Consider the following 20,600-nt stretch of genomic DNA (forward strand, 5'->3'; position numbering starts at 1 on the left):
GTCAACTTCGGTGGAGTGGGCTGATTTAGCACCTCTTATCATCTTATGTTTTTCTCTCCTTACTGTATGCATTGTACACAATGTAAAACCTATTCATTTAATTTGGTATAATTAGCATCAATTGTAAAATGCCTACTTTTAACTTCCCCTATTGCACTTTTCAAAGGCCAAGCTGCCTCCATGACCGAGCTCCCTGTGGGCCCGTAAACAGGGGGAGGAGATGGTGTCTCACTTCCCAGAAACAGCCAGCCTCTGACTCATCCGCAGTGGGCTGGTCTCAGTCTGGGCCTACACACACACACACACACACACACACTGGACACCCCCTGCTCTGGAAAACTGTGACCTGTATAGAGTAAGCCACCTCAGGAACTCTGGACCACAAATCACTCCCGACTTCCTGTCTGGCCAGTCAGATTGCTCTGCGCAGCTCTGTGTAGCCATCTTGGTGAGGTCATGTAGTGCCAGTTGGGTTGCTGTGAGAAGCAATCTGGTGTACAGTGCAGTGGTGTTCTGATGTCACCTCTCCTCAGGCTGCGTTTACACTAACAGTTTCCTTTTAAGACAGATTTTTAAAACAAAAACAATCTCCGTCCAGAGGAGCGTTAGGCACCGTTTCCGATATAATCTCCATCCATACTAACAAGCCATAAAAGCGCATATCACATGACCATTCACTACACTAGGCATACGTGTGCCAGTATAAACAGGAAGTAGATTGAGCTCTAACATTACAATGTGACGTCCAACATGTTAGCCACCAACGTAAGAGATAGGGGTGCTAGCCAGCGCCGAGATCCATGCACTTTCCAGATCCATATCAATATCCTATGGCAGAATGCATTCTCTGAGGAGGTGGTCAATCTAACTAAAGATAACTTTACTCAGGGAGACTCAGAATAATTGACAACACCAGTTGTTGACACTGCAGGCAGTATTAACATAAAATACACTGTAGGTATTAGCATTATAAAATGTAGAATGTAACTGCACAGTAGCTGCTAACATAGATAACAAGGTCAGCGACACCTGTACTTCATTATCCATGTTGAATTAACCACCACAAGGCTGATGTCGACAAGAATGTGGTTGTCTGAAAGGTTTCAAAGGTCTCTGTTTCCACCCGTTCACACTACAACGCAATCTGGAGAATTCAAATAAAATCATGTCTGCACCATCACCACTGAGGGCTGGACTGTATTGATTGGCCAAGGGCTGGACTGTATTGATTAGCATCAGCCTATGACGTCTCTTTTTCCCATGGCGCTGGCAGCAGACCAGGCCAGACCAGCAGACGACGCGAAAGTCAGGACACTTGTCAGTCAGTCAGCCAGTCAGCCAGTCATGGACGCTTAGTCATGTGTGAGGGCAGCAGTAGTCTGGTAAACCAGACTCATCACAATGTTTATTTTTTTTTACATTTTCACTATGAGTCTGGACTTTAACCCGCCCAGAGCGATTTGAGTTTTCCCAGAAAATCGGTCACCAATCAGGAGACTGCATTCTAACTGATGTTCCACCCCCTGTCCCTGATTGGTTCCGCATATGATAACGTGAAGTACAGGAGTATGCTAGTAGTAGAACAGTAATGGCAGCCCCTGACGCAACGAGGGGTAACATTAACATTAGAAGAATAAACACAGCCATAAGTGAAGTTATTGCAGAAATAGACTCAATAACAACAATTAAAGAAGAACAAGAGTATGCACTAGTGGAGTTTCTTAGCAGAAAATATGTTTTCGCCGTTCTTCCGACTGGATTTGGCAAAAAATGTATCTATGTTTTGTTACGCTGATTGGCTGAAGGAGTTCGTCTGTCAAGGCAAGTACTCCTGCCCGCTCAAATCACTCTGGATGGGTAAAAGCCCAGACTCAATAGTGAAAAGGTAAAAAATAAATTGCGATGAGTCTGGTTTACCAGGCTAGGGTAGTAGGCCCTCCACAAATTTGCAAGGAAGTAGGCTAGTCTATTTAGTATGACCCCGCAAGTATTTCTGAACAGATAGGCCTATCTGTCATTCAGCTCTCCCTAATCCACAAAGTCTGATTGTTAATCCCTTGTGTCAAATTATGCTTTTATCCCCATCCACAGCGAAAATGTTTCCGTTACTGACACCGTGGCTACTAGTGTAGATGTGGCCTCCTTCTTTACTGTATCTTCAATGTAGGCTACATGTTCACTAGTTCCCTATTGTGAATTTATTTCACATTAAATACACATACTGTAGGTTACAGTTAAATGGGAAAAGCCCCATGAGACATAAAAACAAAACAAAACTCTCTGGGCCAACATACACATAGCAAAGCTCCCCAAAGATCCAAAATAGTTATTTTTTTGTCTCCATACAGGATTGATGTCAGATATCTGAACCTGAGGTTACAGTCTTCAGTAGCCTGGTCCAGAGGTTTGAATCCACCCACTCCACAGTTGACTGATTCTTTGTCTGGTGTTGCTACATGAAACGTCTGTTTCTCCCAGTAAAAAAAGAAACAACCAATTAGTGCCGCAGGTTCTAACAATTAGCCAATCAGCGCCAAGGGCAGGACTAACGCTGTTGTCGACACCAGTATTACTTGTGTGAGGTGCCGCAGCGAGAGCTTCTGGGAACTCGGATTACTAGACGGGAGGACGACTGGTACTGTAGTTGTTGGTAGTAGTAACAAAGTAGACTACCTCATTCGTACAGTAGCCTACCGCGATTACATTACTGTTTAACTTCATTCCATGTTGTTATTATGTTGTCTATGGTTGCCATGACAATAAGCAATGACGTTAAAATCAAATCTACCTCCCACATGGAAGTTGGTTAGAGTGGAAGCAATGTCAGACTGAAGATCTCAACGGAGTGTAACGAGTTAACAATTCTGTCTGATATCAGGCTAGGTCTTCAGATCATATGGAGAACAGTCTTAGGCCGTGTGTCCACCAAAGCTTTTTTTCTCGGCTTTAAACGCTGGGCGCTCTGCTCAAAACGCTCATCTGGGAGCGCTCATGGGCGCTGGGGAAGCGTATAGCGCTTTTTCAGATGAGCGCTTATTGTCATAGCAACCAAACAGAGTCTTGTGTCTATATCAGAAATTTACGCTAATTTCTAGTGATATCGAAGTAAACAATATCAACTTCTCAAAGCAAATTTTCTCCATTTTTTTGCTAGACTTGTTCAACCGTTTTGTCAAGAGAGCCGTCTTGTTTGTCCCGCGCCTTTTCCACTGTGATTGGACGGCTAGGTAAAAGCTTACATTGATGAGCTCAGCTGGCTCCGAGCTTTTCAGCCGAACATTTTTCAACTCGGGCAGGCTGATAAAAAAAACGCATGTCGTGCACGGCGCAGAGCAGAAAATACGCTCAGCGCCACGCTACGCTGCTGGCATTTCCAAAAACGCGGCGCTCCCATTATAAACAATTAAAAACATATGTGGCGCTCAGGAAAAAAAGCTTTGGTGGACATATGGCCTTACTCTCTCATCCTCTCTGTCTAGTGGAGTGGGGACCTGCCCTGAGACATAGGGCCAGAATTTTACTGTTTATTTTGCGAGAGAGTGATGTCAGAGTGCTGAAAGAATGTGTGTGGGTGTGTTCACCACACTTTCTCAATCACAATTAAAATATGATTGTTTTGAGAGGTTTGGAGTCAGGCTCCGTCAGGTACACATAATCCCACTCAGAAATCCCAACTGATACAATTCCCTTCCTAATTAGATTGAGCTGTCAAATGTTTTCAGATTACAGTCCTGAGAAGTAACTGTCCGTGCCGCATGTTGAGCGGAGAGCAGCAACGACAGCAGCGGCGCAGTTTTAGAGGTCCGTTCGGACCACTCCAGACCCCTCCTTGTTCCTCCTTGCTCTCTCCTTGTAGCACAATAGCCGCCAGGAGGCATCGTTGAGCAGCAAACTCAATTCGGCTGGCAGTAACTGTGTGACTAGTTAAAGGATATGTACACTGAATTTCATGTTTAGCCCTATTCCTGGCTTCCCTGGCATGTATCTTAATAGTAAAGGTTAAAAGATTTCTGTTTTGTGCAGTACAGAGTTCTGTGTCAATAACGTCGGCGCACGCACCCTGTCTCGTTGCTAGCTATGGGCACACTTGAAAAACTCTGGATTTCAAGTTCAGGAATTACATGGTTTATGCTTACCAAGCTCTGAAGTTGTCCTGTAAACACCATAGTACTTATTTCACCGAACATACAACAGAGGTTTACAGCGTGAAGAGATGGTTGTTGTATGTTCGGTGAAATAAGTACTGTTTAACAGGTTTGAATCTAAATAATGAATGAAGTCCGATCAGTTAGTATGATAGCTCTTTAAATAAACAATTTTATGTAGGCTACTGTCTCTGCTGTAGCTAATCCAAACAAATATTCCAGCCCGCACCACCCAGAGACCCAGTGTGCACCAGCAGTATCCAGACTTTAGAGGCAAAGCAGACATGAAGAGGCTGAGAGATCCAATTAATGAGCAGTTGCGCTCCCCTAGGAGCTATCCATGCTGTCTTTATCGAAGCCCTGTCTGCACGCAAGAGCAACTGTAAATTTAGGGTATTCAAATAAATGTCTTGATTTTTCAAACAGTCGTCTACTGTTGTTATTCCTTCTTGCCCCCAGTTCCTTACTTAGTACATTTCTATCCCCATTGTCCAAGTCCGGTGCGCATTCCCTGCTTTCAAAATAGCTGCTGCAGCACCCATTGTGTTTGTACGTTTTCTTCTTTCTTTCTTTCTTTCTTTCTTTCTTTCTTTCTTTCTTTCTTTCTTTCTTTCTTTCTTTCTTTCTTTCTTTCTTTCTTTCTTTCTTTCTTTCTTTCTTTCTTTCTTTCTTTCTTCTTGCCATGGGAGTCTATGGCAGCCTATAGAACCGTATGGTCAAAAGTTATGAAAATTGGCACACTCATTTGGGACAGTGCCCTGACCCTCCTCACCAAGTCTCATGTCCACACCTCGCCCTCTCTAGCGCCACCAACGTGTCAAAGTTGGAGGTGCATTTATGGATGCAGCTTTTCTTCAGCAAGTCCAATTTTTAAACTTCAGGTGTCCTTCAATTCCTTGGCTCAAGCCGGATGGATTCAACACACTCTATGACATTATTGTGGCCATCTTGGATTCTCCGCCATTTTGAATAAAATGTATCTCCTCCTAGGAATTTCGACCAATCTGCACGAAACTCGGTATACACATTCTCTAGACCAATGTCCACAAAAGTTGTCACTTTTGATTATCCATTGCGTTCGCTTGTGACAGCCAATCAAAATTGGCAGAAAAGCTGCAAAACAGGAACGGGTCATATCTCAGTATGTTTTAATCTATCAAAACCACATTTGGCACACTCATCCGGGACACACCCATGACATCTGTCACCAAGCCTCATGTTGACATCTTGTGCACTCTAGCACCACCAGCCTGTCAAAGTTGGGGTTGCATTTATGTCGGTAACTTTTGAACTGTATGTTATCTTCAAAATTATGGTAGCAATGGAGTCCCTGGCTCATGCTGAGTTCAAAACATGGTTTCATTATTACTTCATTTTTTTTTATTGCAGAATGCAAGGAACACTTTTGGTCTTCTGCACAATTTCGCCAGTTTTAGAGTGGTGACAAGGCGCATTTTGGAAAAAGTCACATTTTCTAAACTGCCATCCCTCTTCCAATTCTCACAGCTCATACACATATCATATATCAAAATGTTTACACGACTCTTGGGATTCATAAAATCAAAAAAGCTAAGCTCTCCGATGTATATTTTTCACTGTGACAGTTCGAATGACAACTCCATTGAAAACAATGGAGCCACGCTCTAGAAAATGACAGAATCAGTGTCGAGTTTCTAATTCGTCACGTCTCCTACACTTCTGAAGACCGAAGGGCATATTATACATGGAAATGTTCGCGTGATTGTCTGGATTCTGAAGAAGTAAATAGTTGAACTATGTATGCTATGTATACTTTTCGCCGTGTGCCAATTTAAATGACGACACCCCCCCTTCTCACTCTACCAAGAGGAAGCGAAAGCTGACATGGCTTGTGCACTAGGGCGAGTCGCTTTCGCAAGATCTGTCGTAGCACAGCGGGTAGAGCGTCGGCCTCGCAAACAGCAGGTCCAGAGATCGAATCTCGTTCAACCACATGTCAGACTTTCCTCCAATCTGCATGAAACGTGCAGGCCTACACATAATCTGCAGCCATTTTAAGGTTGTGAAAAGACTTGAGACCCCACCTTGAGGAATAGCACAAAACATTTTGCATCATGTTGACCATGAGGGAGCACTGCAATAAGCAAATATGTGTCTGTGTTTACAGCAATGCTTTTGACACGATCATATCAAGTTGCTGCTGATACCAAGGCATGCCTAATGGCCACTGAAGAAATATTACGCGAATTGGCCACAGGGTGGCACTATAACAAGCCAAAATGCTTAAAAGCCACGCACTAACTTGATTAAGAAAATTACTGAATCAATGTTGTGTTTCTAACTTGTCACCTCTCCTACACTTTTGAAGATAGGAGGACATATACCTCAAAATGTTAGCGTGATTGTCTGGATTCTATAGAAGTAAATAGTTAAGCTATGTTATGTATACTTTTCACCGTGTGCCAATTTAAATGACGACACCCCCCTCTCACTCAACCGAGAGGAAGCAAAGGCTGACATGCCTTGTGGACTAGGGCCATTCACCTTTGCAACATCCGGCGTAGTACAGCGGATAGCGCGTCGGCCTTGCAAGCAGCAGGTATAGAGATCGAATCCTGTTCAGCCATATGTCTGACTTTTGAAATTCTCAGGACCATCCTTGACCCTTGTCAAACACGTCTCATGTCACCACATCAGTCTAGCTGATTCCTTGGCTGCTTGCAGCTAAACTGCTTGGCCCCCACACCCCTGCTTGCAGGTATATTATAGCCTATTATATACTAGGCTACTGTTCACCTTATTGTTTATTTATTTAGGTAGCCTACGTTATTGTAAATGCGCACCAGCCATTTAACGCAAAGGGAGAGGGAAGTGTATTTGTAGTAGGCTATGGACCGCTGTGCACACAAAGTTGGATGAATGGAAAATGAATGAGGCAGAGCTACCAAGGACATCAGAATGTTACTATGCGACATTTGAAGTAGCCTACAGCCTGTTTCGATTGCCAGTTAGCTCACGACCGCAGCTTCCATAATATTAATGTGGCTAAAAAGCAGTTAACGTCACAACGCTGTAGGCTAGTGTTTAACTAGTTTAGCCAGTCCTCATTTCGATAGTAACTAGTAATGAACGGAATGTAGGCTACTGCATTTACTGTGCAACATCAACTGTTCAACTGTCAAAACGAATTGCCAAGAAACTGATTATGCCAGGTATTGGCATACTGGCCTGTTATTTTCCGCTCAAACTCCCTCCGCTACTGTAGGCTATTAAGAAGAAATCACCAACTATTTTATAAGTGTATACAGACCTTGAGGGGTGACTGTACCATCGTTGGTGTTACCTTGTAATAATAATAGCCTACTATGAATAAAACAATGTCTTTCCTTCTTGAAGACGTAGAATCCTTTCCATGTCCTTCCAACAGCAGGGATGCGGAAACGAACCCGCGACCCTTGAATTACAAGTCTGTAACACTGTCAATTGAGCCACTCGGGCAATTGTGGTAGCATGTGCTTTGAATCAAATAAGTGTATCATCGGCTGGTAAATACAGGTTGAAATGAATTAGTCTTCACTGGTTTAGCGCTTTATTGATTGTATATCGTAGTGTCGTTACTCTGACTGCATCGTTGAAAATAGGGGTTGAAAATGTGTGCGATTTCTGAGTTTCTGGTTTTGAATCTAAATAGCCTAATGAATGAAGTCCGATCAGTCGGTAAAATGATAGCCCTTTAAATAACCAATTTTATGTTGGCTACTGTCTCTGCTGTAGCTAATCCAAAAGAGCAGTTTGCAATTCAGACCGATCAAACTGAGAAACGTAGCCTACATTAGTCTAAGCAATGGCAGCCGTTTGTCAGACAAGCCTAGTACTGTAGCTTCACTGTAGCAGTGCTTTACTGCCCCTCGTGGTTGCGGGTTGTAATATGTTTTTTACCGCCGCTGCCGCCAAAACTGTATGTCTGCAGACGCGGGCGTTCACTTCTCAGGACTGTACTTTCACACACTGTGGCAGTGGAAAGGGTTTTAGTAACAAAGGTCGGTCCAAATTGTGATCTATGTTGAAGCTAAAGCACATCAAGTTGTGCGTGTGTGTAGCATCACACGGTGTGAGGTAGCTCTGCGTGTGCGTGTGTATAGCATCACACGGTGTGAGGTAGTTCTGCATGTGTGTAGCGCTGTAGACCCACCCATATTGTTTTGTGATGCTGTAATGTTTCCATGACATTCCCCAGGCCTCTTATCTATAAGAGAAAGAGAAGGGTTTTTTCCAGGAGGAAATGTTGGCAGCTGTGCCTAGTGTGGAGTGTACTGTGTATTGATTAATGTCTAATCTCCAGCAAGCAGGGCTGTCAGCACAGCGGCCTGCCAGGAACAGAGAGTAGTGCGCAGAGCCTCTAAGATCATGGGCTGCAGTCTGCCTACCATGGCCTCACACTGCCCACCATGGCCTCACACTTTGACACCAGAATCACCAGGAAGGCTAGAAACATCACCACTGACCCCTCCCACCCAGCACATCACCTGGTCACTCTTTTGCCATCAGGGAAGAGGTTCAGAAGTATCACCAGTAGAACATCTCTCTTTAGAGACAGCACCTACCTCCAAGACATACGATATTTAAATATAGTTTAACTCTTTCATACACCCCGCCTGCAATACAGAATGTCCCCCTGCACTAGGGACTGTCACTGTTTTTTGCACTATGCACTGTCTGCACTCTCCTGCGCCAAGCACTTTATGGACTGATTATACTTGAAAATTGAACTGCATTATGTGTTGTTTTTTGTTATGTATTGATGTCTGTTTGTGGTATATAGTTGTCTGTATATGGTATATGTGAACACACACCAAAAACATTCCTATCAACTGTATTGTTGAAATGGCTAAATAAACTTGAATCTTGAGTAGAGGGAGTTGGGCTGGTGATCTGTGGGAACCACTAGCTTGGCAGCATGCGGAGCAGACTGGCAAACCAAGTGGGCCATCAAATCAAAGTCAGTTTTATTTGTCACATACTACATCATACAGGTACAACAAATAGAAGGTCATCTGGTGACTCCTTAGCATGAGACAGGGGCTGTGTGTGAGTGACAGGGCCTGTTTGTGTGCGTGCGTGCGTGCGTATGTGTCTGTGTCGCCGGCGGGCGCGCGCGCACATTAGTGCACCTGCACATGTGTGTCTACTGTATGTGTGTACAAGTGGGTAAGGAAGCAAACTCTTGGCCAAACATGTCAGGATCACCCATCCTGTCCTGTGACATTCTTACATTCATACTTTCCTCCCTTCCTGGTCATTTTGACCTTCATGCTGTAGTGTACTTTAGTATGACTCCATCATGTTATTTGCATGAGTTTGTTTGGAGTTTGATGTATTTGTACTGATATACTGTAATGTCACCGATATCCCACCATCCTGCTGTACTGATGCACAGGGCACGCAGTACCTAGACTGCAAGAGTGGATGTATTTTGGAGACATTAGGACTCCATTCTGCCAAGTATTCAGAACATACTGTACTGTTCTCTTTAGTTATTTGACCTTTTCTGTGTTGGCTTGTGCACACGTGTGTTCACATGTATCAGTTCTCTATGAGGCCTTTAGACTGGGCCCTCCAGGCTGTCTGTGTGAGGCCTTTAGACTGGGCCCTCCAGTCTGTCTGTGTGAGGCCTTTAGACTGGGCCCTCCAGGCTGTATGTGTGAGGCCTTTAGACTGGGCCCTCCAGGCTGTATGTGTGAGGCCTTTAGACTGGGCCCTCCAGGCTGTATGTGTGAGGCCATCAGACTGGCCCTCCAGTCTGTATGTGTGAGGCCTTTATACTGGCCCTCCAGGCTGTGCTCCGGCTGGCTTGTCTGTGTCTCTGACTGTTTGCTGCCATTAGAGAATGGTTGTTAGGAGGGAGCAGGGCTCCGGCTCTTGGCTCCGACTCTGGAAACTCACAGTAACCCTCTGTACCTCTGGAGAGAGCCCCGGATATCTCTCTCTGCTGACTGTGCTCGAGAAAGTTTGTGTAACACAAACAGAATTTGCACTGGAGAAACAAGACAACCAATCGTCTGAATGAAGGGAGGTTTACAGAGCAGTTTACAGGTGATGAGGAAGAGACTGCTAACATTAGTGGCTCCACCAAGTCAACTTTAGCCCAGCCTCGGGTCGTCCTTAGCCCAGCCTCGGGTCGACGAAGCTCAGCCTCCCCCTCCTAGCCTTGGTAGCGGCGTGTATAAATAAGCAGAGCTGAACGCAGAGTCACTGGGTGCTATCCTGAATGGATGGTTGACCTGAAACATAGCGGATAGTTATATAAGACAAACGTGACGTGCGCCAGATAGTTTGTTTCACTCAACCATCTGGGAAAGCTTTGCTGGAATGTGTCAGGATGGTCTCATGAGGTTGTATAAGACAGAACACAAGCTAAAACCTGTTTTCGGCTGAGTGAAGCTGTGTTCATGCCAGAGGAAATGCTGGTGCAGTGGTGTGTGTGTGTGTGTGTGTGTGTGTGTGTGTGTGTGTGTGTGTGTGTGTGTGTGAGGGCCATGCAGGCCAAGGACTCAAGCATGCTCATGCTAGCTACTTACCCATATTTACTGTCATCATCATCATCCTCTGGCCTGTGTCAGGGACGGAGAGTAGAGTGAGTGATGGCATTGGCACCTGAGATGATTCAAGAAAGTCTTGGAGAATTTAGTGGTTTTGAAAAGTATCAGAGTGAGAGTGGTTGATGTCTCTGGGGACTTGCCAAGTAGTGTGAAGATCTGCTGCTTGAATGACACCACCATGTTCACCTCCGCCCCAGCGACAGTCAGTGGTCTGCATAACTGGTGGTCTGTGTAGCTGGTGGTCTGTATAACTTGTGGTCTTTAGGACTGGTGCTCTATATAATCAGTGGTCTGTATAACTGGTAGTCTGAATAACCTGTGGTCTGTATAACTCCTGGTCTGTATAACTGCTGGTCAGCTGGTCTGTATAACTGCTGGTCTGTATAACCGGTGGTCTGTATAACATTTGGTCTGTATACCTGCTGGTCTGTATAACTGTCTCTTTGTTTTTTAGTGAGAAGACTTTGCCAGGCCAGAGGATGATGATGATGACAGTAAATATGGGTAAGTAGCTAGCATGAGCATGCTTGAGTCCTTGGCCTGCATGGCCCTCACACACACACACACACACACACACACACACACACACCACTGCACCAGCATTTCCTCTGGCATGAACACAGCACAGGCACAGCTTTTGCTGTGAGGAAAAGAGGAGGGCCTGTGTTTTGTACCATCAGTTCTAATTTTAAAGTGATTATTCAATGCATCTGCTGTGATGAAGCATGTTAATAAGATGCATACTGAAGATGATGGCAGCTCAGCAGGTTTATTTTTGTTCACATTTAAGACTTGTGAAACACTCAGTACTTTGCACTTGCGGTAGCACTTAAACGATACTACCAACTGTTTGCATGTTGCACATGCTGGGGGAGCTGTCGGTCTCAATATGCCCAATATGCCCTGCTCAGATGTGCTGTCTCGGATCAGAAGAACTAAATCTAGCGCATCTCCAACTCTGCTGGTGATTCTGCAACATTTTGAGGGGGAAACGTGTGCAAATAGCTCTCCTTCCTTGCCTAAGCTTACTATCAGAATCTGGCATCATTAATGAAAGGAATGAGATAAGTAAGGCTTTTAACCAGCATTTTATCTCAGCAGGTGTTTTACTTGAGAGGCATGGTGACATATGCCTAGATAACCCTAGGCAGCCTGCTGCTCCTCCAACTCACAGCCTCTAGCTGATTTCACCGTTAACTTGACATCTTGTAGAGGATCTGTTTTTAAGCGGCATTACCACTTCTATATACAGCCGCTTTTATACGTCACCAATACCGTTGCACACGAGCACTAGAGGGCAGGCATGAGGAAAGCATGGCTGGCGTCAGTACACTGTAGGAATCCTGGGAACCAGATGAACATTTGGTAAAGAAATTACCAACTGCCGCTAGAGTGAAGCACTGAGCACTCCACCTTTGCATTCATGTGAATGGGGAGCATGGTTTTAAAATAACACAGAATATTTCAAAAGCTATAAATGGCATCGCTTGGATATTTGAATGTGAGTGATGGCATGAACATGAATGTGAACATGTTGTGTATACTACAGTCATAGGCGATTTTTCCCTCTGAGAGTAGATGGGGGCAACATTTTGACGTGAGAAAGAAAACTGTTCTGCCGTCCCATCCCATCTATTTACAAAGAATGCCAGTTGTGAACAGTATGCTAGTAAGAAATCCGTATAACAATTCAATATGCACAACGCATCAAACTTCATCTAGACACCACAAGCATGTCAATATGACTTTATGACCGAGCACTAGGCCATACCCAACATCACAACATCAAACTGCAACTGCCTGCTGGTGCTAGCTTCCTCGCCGATGGTGATGTTGCTAGTGCTAGTGCTAGCTTCGATAGCCTCTGGAGCACTTCTGCATTCGATTGCACCTGCTGTGGTGTCATTTCGAGTGGTAGCTTCTTCATTACCATTGCCAGTTTTATTTAATTTTTTATGAAGAAGTGGTCAATTGTTTTTATAGCTCTTTTCGCCATTGTGAGCAGGTTGGCTAGTTGTAGCTTGTTGAGCACTGAGCAGTACAGTCAGATCAAAATTTTTTGCGGTAGCAGATCAAACCGGAAATAGTTGAGGTTGACGGATGAGTTGTGCCATTGGTGGATTATGATTTTTTTTTTTTAAAGGTAGCCTAGTTTAAGTTATAAATACACTTTTAAAATGAATGATGACCTAACATAAACTGGTACAAACCACAATTATGTATTTAATAATTGTGCTAATTAGTAAAAAAAAAAAAAAAATAAGAATTTGAACAGAGTTGGACTGGCCAATCAGGGGGGGCACTTGCACAAACACTTTTTTGCCCAGCTCAGTACGAACATGCAGAACATTCAATTGCAAAGTGTCCTGTGAGCGGAGGCTATAATGTTCCTGTTTTCTGAGGAGATATATACACAGATAGGTAGGGACCAGATCAAGTAGAGTTTTGTATATAAAGCTCAACCAGTGGGTACACCTGCATACATACAAGGATAGCCAGTCCGCTTTTATATACAATGTGCAATGATGAGTAAGATGTTTACATCCAGTGACAAATCACAAGGCACAATGATACACAGAGTCCAAAGAATGCAGACATTGGGCAGAAGCGTTCATGTACAGGATGTCACCATAGTCTAGCAAGGGTAAGAAGGTCGATGACACGAGATATATCCTGGTTCCATGGGAAAAGCATGATTTGTTTCTAAAATAGAAACCTAACTTTACCTTGAGCTTAGAAACTAACTTTGAGATATGTGACTTAAAAGACAGTTGGCAATCAATGTGAATGCGGCAATACTTATAACTTGAGACTAGTTCAAGTACTTTTCCACGGGAGGTTAAAACAGGGAGATCTTGTGGCTCACTAGCTTTGGAAAACAGCATGACTTTTGTTTTATCTATATTCAAGACCTTTTTAGATTATTTCTGATGGTTGTAAAAAGTCAAAGGCCTGTACAACAGTTGATGAACAACAAGATGATAGTGTTGTTAGCATAAAGGTGGTACATAGCATTTGATAAATTTACACAAATGTTGTTGACATAGACATAGATAGTCTTTAAACCTCTCTGCCTAGGAAAAATATCAGAATCTTTGAATCTTAACATCACTGGGCCTCATTCACCAATATCTTACTAAATTCCGTTCATAGGTTTCTTCCTAAGAGCGTTTCTGAAGAAAGTTCCTGTCTGATTCATGATATGTTCGTAAACCCCTGGATGAGTTCGCACCTGCCTCCTCATGAAGATGAATCCCATGGTCCATATGTAAACCTTACCTAGACAATCTACTGATGGTCCATATCGAGACCTTACCAAGACAATCTACTGATGGTCCATATCTAGACCTTACAAAGACAATGCTCTACTTTAAAATAATTTACAGGATATGGTCTGACATCTTACAGTGTAATCCAGCAGTTTTGTTCTCTTTTCCCAACAGATGAAGGTCTCCAAAATGGACCCGGACAGCGTAGGAATTCACAAGGTAGGCCTTGTTCACCCAAGCTCCAAACACACTGACAGTGTAGGAATTCACAAGATAAGCCTTGCTCACTCAAGATCCATATACACTCTGGACCTTCTAGAAGATCACCATTGATTGTTATGGCACATGAGCAAGTGAGACCTTAAGAATGTCTTGGGCCTAAGTGCAAACACTCACATTGTGCAACCACCACCACACCCAGGAACGCTTGAATTACATCAGAGCTGTTATACTTCATTAAACATTAATTTTGGGGGTTAAACATTAAGCTCATTATGGGTTAGATCAGCGGCATCACAGTTTCACTGTGTGTGGCAAAGTGTGTGAGTATGTGTGTTGTGTATATATTGTGTGTATCATCAACACACATTGGCATATACACAAAGTGCCGTATAGGCCAGCATTTCTACTTACCTCTCACATACTGTACAGGTGCATCTCAGATTAGAATATCGTGGAAAAGTTAATTTAATACAAAAATGAACCTTTCATATATTGCAGATTCACTGGTTGGTTTCTGTGCTAGTTAGCTAGTGGAAGGGGTACCGTTAACGCCCACTCTGACGCGACAACGTCACAAAAACCGTAAATGTATAAAACCAGACGTTTGGTGATAACAATGTAACTTACTTTGTAGCTCAAAATGTCTTCTAAACAATTCAAATCTAACGCCGTTTTGTCGGTTTTAAACTCGGTTGCTAATTTTGATGATTGTGCTGCAATTTGGAATCCTGGAGAGGGGTTGTATTGCCCATTCCACCCACTCCTATGTACAGTAACGTTGGTACAGTAATATGGAATTCTCAAACAATGATGTGGCATTGCAAAGCAATATTTTCTGATACGTAGTGATAGTGATGATTTGAGGTTGTTTTTATATAACTAAATATGCACAGAAAAAGCTGAAAATATGAAAATAGACTCTATGATATGTAATTGTAGGAGTCGGTTACTTTTCCGTTGCAGTAAAAAATGTCGCTAGCACAAGCCCAGAAATCAGTCTTGTCGCAGCGTTCAGGCATTATGCCTTGAACTCACCAGGCAGTCGCGCAAGCGCAACAGACGCTGTTTGCGCGGGTGGATTTGAGCGGAACCGAACCCACCAGATGCTGGTTCAGAGTGCACAGCTGATAGTGCGCTTTATCGCCATGTGTTGTCTCTGTAAAACTCAGCAGTTAGATCATATATCTCTCTTCGTTTTTCCACTTCAATTATCAGTCTGATGTCATTAATGTCTTCTGGGTGAGAGTAGTTGGCTACTGACGTCTGGGAGGCGACAGGATTGGTTGACAGTGTGTTGTGACGTCTGAAGCATGTGGAGATGATATTGATGATTTGATTATATAAGAATAGTTGGTTAAAAAACATTATATGATGAATATATTGTAAAAATCCAATTGCACATGCGAACGCACTGAAAATTCCGCCCCGAGCAGAAAAACCGATTCACGCCCGTGGCCCGTCTGCACGCCCGCCCACCCACGGCCGGTGAGAGCAGCAGCATTCGTTAACATGAGAGCTGAAGTGAGGCGCAGCAGTGCGCGTTGCGCTTCCGCAACTGGTGAGTTTGAGGTGTCAAAAGCACCCTATACGGTAGCACTCGCCAGTTGGTTTCTGTGCTGGCTAGTTAGCACTCGCTGGTTGGTTTCTGTGGCTAGCTAGCACTCGCTGGTTGGCTTCAGTGCTGGCTAGCTAGCACTCGCTGGTTGGTTTCTGTGGCTAGCTAGCACTCGCTGGTTGGCTTCAGTGCTGGCTAGCTAGCACTCGCTGGTTGGTGTCAGTGCTGGCTGGCTAGTACTCGCTGGTTGGTTTCTGTGGTTAGCTAGCACTCGCTGGTTGGTTTCTTTGCTGGCTAGCTAGCACTCGCTAGTTGGTTTCTGTGTTAGCTAGTGGAAGGGGCTACGTTAAACCCCACTCTGAGGCGACAACGTCACATAAACTGTAAATGTATAAAACCAGACAACATTTGGTGATAACAATTTAGCTTACTTTATAGCTCAGTGTCATCTTAACAATTCCGGTTTTCAATTCTAGCGGCGTTGTGACAGTTTTAAACTGGATTGCAATTTTTTACGATAGCGCTACAATTTGGAATCCTACTTTAACTCCCATTCCACCAACTCCTCTGTACAGTAACGTTGGTAAAGTAATATGGATTTCCCATACAATGACGAGGCATCGGCAAGCAATATTTTCAGGGCGACACAGAATTCATAGTGATGATTTGTGGTTGTTTTTATATAATTAGATATGCACATAACTAGCTGAAAGTATGAAGGTAGACTCTATGATATGTAATTGTAGGAGAGTCGGTTACTTTTCCATTGCAGTTTAAAATGTCGCTAGCACAAGCCCTGAAACCAGTCTCGTCACTGCGTTTGGGTGTTACGGCCGCCCCTCCCGAGTGCAGGCGTTAAAACCAGCTTATACTGTAAGATAGCAAGCACTCACTGGTTGTTTTTTCTGCTGGCTAGCTAGCACTCACTAGTTGGTTTCTGTGCTGGTTAGCTAGCACTCACTGGTTGGTTTCTGCGCTGTCTAGCTAGCACTCGCTGGTTTCTGTGGTGGCTAGCTGGCAAAGGTAATGTCAACTTTATATAGCACTGTTCATACAAGTAATGTAGCACACAGTGCTGTACAGAATAAATACAAATAATAGATAAAAATAAGAAAATAATACAGGACAGATCATATATGGTAAAAGACACAGTAAAAAAATTAAAGTGAGTATAAAAGATAAACATGTTAATTAAAACAGGTAAAACTACATGATAAAAATGAGATTAAAAAGGTATGTCTTAAGATTTCGCTTAAAAGTTCTGTGATAGTATTTTAAACTGATCTAGTCAAAAGATTTACCAAGATACGTTCAAAAGGTTAAGTCTGGTTTATTGTGAAAAACAATACGAGCGCAAGGACTTCCTGAAAAACGCAACAAAGGTGGTTTCGTCAGCCGAAGTGAATTCAGCCTCTTCTAGCTGTGGCTTATATGCAGTCAAAACACAGGTAAGGTCCTTCTAGGATGTGATTGGCTAACTCATTACACGTCATGTGAAATGGCAGGCGTGGCCAAGAGTACAGACATGTGACAAACAGAAAACAAAAGGTCTGAAGACGAAGGTGTGGCCCTTCTGACTTAAACAAAGAGATGAGGAAGAGCGAGGCAGAGGGGGTGTTTACAATTACAAAAGGGGGAGAGTTGAGGTGTTTACAATTACAAAGGGAGATTGAAACTAGGGGTTGCAGGGGACTTGATGAATACTTGGGGGGAGGTGATGAATTACAAGAGAAGTGAGAGGACAAAGGTTTAAGGTGTTTGGATGTAAATTCCTGGACAATCCCCCATTTGTGCCTGAACAGGTACACAAAAATAAAATATAAAATCCAAACACAGTGTAAACAGCCAGCTATGCTATACATGTGGAAAGGAAATAATCTCTCCACTTTTTTTTTTTTTTATTATTTTCTTTCCACGTGCAAAATCACGCACCAAAACCCCTTGTTTCAGAAATTTGACAGGAAACAAGATAAAAAAGATGACATGATTATATACTATTTATAGTGGACAACCATTCACCAAAAAACTTGATTTAACAAGGCAAAAAAAATAAATGGTTACCAGTGTAAGAAGGGCAAAAAACCTCTTGGTCAATTTAGAGGAAAAACCCAAACTTATTTATCAACTCATGTTTCAACCATTGTAACTCTTGTAAACAAATATGATATTTTTCAGATTATTTCAAAGTTCATTCACTCTTGTAAATAATCGCATGTGATGTCCTATGGAACATAGCTTCCATGTGTGCGTCTCTGAATGTTTAATGTAGGTTCCAGTGTGTGCGGTCCATGTTGTCATACCACAACCACAAGAAGGAGGTGACCGGCAAGGTCAGTCTCCGATTGCTCATCAGAGGAGAGGAGAGTGTGGCGGTGGCTGTCAAGGTCACTCTTGTTCAGTGTATATCCAACAGTCATCTAGGTGACACTTCTCTTTTGGGCAATAGAATGTCACTGGGGAATGCAAGCCGTCTTCTCTTCTAGATCGCAACTTCAATGTCGCGTTGTTTGAAATCAGTTATGTTCAATGTTAGTTGCAGTGTGTGCAGGTGTGTGTGCGTGTGTGGTGCATCTTGTGAGGTCATGGCTGTGGAGTTTCTCCATGTTGCCATCATAACGATCATGAGAAGGAGGTGACCAGCAAGGTCATTTTTCCTCCGATTCCTCGTCAGAGGAGAGGACAGTTGTGGCAGCCCATGGCTTTGGCCTCTGAGCCCTCTGGTTCAGCTGCATCCTTGATCTCCTGGTGTTGGCGATCCCCTGGTGGACCGTCCTCTGCTGCTTGGACCCGTCGGCAATGGCTTGCATGGATCCACGAAGTCCTCTCAGATCGCTGTCTGCGTGGTGAGTAGAACCTGGTACGGCCCGAGCCACCTCGGCGAGTTCCAGCTCCTTCGTCTGTGGTCGCGGACCAGGACCCAATCCCCAGGAGAGATGTGATGCAGGAACCCCTCCTTAGCCTCAGGAATGGCGGTCCTCACTCTGTTGAAGACATCCCTGGCATGGAGAGAGTTCAATAAAATCCATTATTACATGTTCCCATGGCCCACTTGGCCGAGGATGTGCTGACAGTTCCATTTTTGACGGGTAGGTTCCTCCCGCAACATCTACTTCTCTTCCATGTTTTCTGGCCTGTTCTCAGGCTGCTTATCTGCTCCTGGTAGTCTCTTGTCTCCCCACTGGGCAGGTCCACATAGAGCGGTCAGCCAGCGAGCTCTCGGAAGGTGAGGAGGGAGTCCCTGTCCTGGTTCAGCAGGGTGAAGGTGCGGTGGGACACGGTGTCCGTGTGGACGCCACACAGCCAGGCCGCCAGCAGCACGTACAGGCTCTTGAATTGAACCCGGTCCATCCCTGTACTGCTCCACGTAGGGTCGGCCCGGGTCGTGCTGCTGGAGGGCCACCTCGTCGCTCCTGCTCCCCCAGTACAGGCTGATGAAGTGCTCCGTCTGTGGATCCACAGATGAGAGAGACAAACAGAGACAAAACAGAAGAGCAAAAGGAGAGTCCTCTGGTCTGGTCTCCCTGTTCCCCTCTTTGGTCAGGAACGGTTATTCAAAGTCTGTTGGAGATTCTCAGAAACATGGTTAAGCGCAAGCTCCTGCTTTGGGGAAAAAATGTTGTTATTCAGTCAGGAAAACTTAAACAGGGTGTCTGTTCAAGTGTCATTTAGAGCCAGTCTGCAGTACCCTACAGTGACATCAGGGGCAGTGTTAGAATGACTTCAACACGCCCAGTCCCCAGTCATGATCAAGGCAATTGGATTTGGCTCTAGAATTTCTCTCGCGATTTTATGAAAATAAAATAAAATAACCACATTCTCGTCTCAACAAAACAACACCCCCTAAGGGTGAAAGCAAAAATTTTCCTGAAGTCAGGATAAAAATAGAGATGGGGCAAAGAAAATGACACTAAAATGAACTGGCTTCATTTACAATTAACTAATCAAAAAAAAATCCATCAAAGCTTCATTTGTATAGCTAAAAATTTGTATATCTAAAACCTCCCTCTTCTGTCATTTGAGGACAGAGTATTGGGCCCCGCTTCGGACAAAATGGTCTCTTCCCTGTTTCATACTTATCTGTCGCTCACAGTGAGTCGGTGACATGGCGTTGGCCTTGCATCTCACGAACCCCAGATCGCCCATCTGTAGGGAAACAGGCCAGTAACCTCCATCTCCACCTCCGGTCCTGTGCCCGTCTCCTGGTTCGGCATTCACCCATCACTCCCGGAACGACAGTTGTTTGTAAAAACACTCAGAAAAAACACTCAGGCCCGATGAATGTGCCTCAAACTATAAACATGAGATATTTAACATAACCATTTAAAAAATATATAATTGGGTTATGAGATGCTGCATTCAGATTAAGACACTGGCAACCCTTATCTATTCCCCCCACTATTATGCACAAACCTTATGTCTTAAGCTACATATCAGAAAGAGAGACAAAACAAACAGTTAAACAGACAAACAGCAGGTCCCAAGCAGTCCCCAGGAAGGCATGATCCAGGCTCCTCAAAGACCTGCCGCCCAGGGTCCATAGCACCTGAAAAATAAGACTCAAACACAGACTGGGTTCAATAGCAGAGGGGAAGGCCTAAAGCCAACTCCTCAAAAAACACATCATCATTATATGAATGAAATTCATACAGTAGAATGCATAAAACGAACAGCTTATGGCCATTCATTGACTATTGAAACAAACTCCTGAATCAAACACCTATTCAAAACCCTGTCAAAACCCTGTCAGACTTTTGAGTTCGCACCAATACCTAAAAGATCCGCTCAGAAACATTAACAACAACTTAAGACTCAAAGGCTCTACATCAATATC

General features: G+C 43.9%; 1 protein-coding gene across 1 annotated transcript in view; it reads left to right on the top strand.

The window, feature by feature from the left end:
- The window catches only part of map3k22 (mitogen-activated protein kinase kinase kinase 22), a 92,614-nt gene that overhangs the window by 4,886 nt on the left and 67,128 nt on the right, over positions 1-20,600 (top strand). The window contains exons 2-3 of the mRNA XM_084450176.1: positions 11,178-11,227; positions 14,167-14,211. Coding sequence (XP_084306302.1) covers positions 11,178-11,227; positions 14,167-14,211 — 95 coding nt within the window. The remainder of the gene's footprint in view (positions 1-11,177; positions 11,228-14,166; positions 14,212-20,600) is intronic.

The sequence above is a fragment of the Borostomias antarcticus genome, assembly GCF_949987555.1.
Source record: "Borostomias antarcticus genome assembly, chromosome: 2".
In the NCBI taxonomy this organism is placed as follows: domain Eukaryota; kingdom Metazoa; phylum Chordata; class Actinopteri; order Stomiiformes; family Stomiidae; genus Borostomias; species Borostomias antarcticus.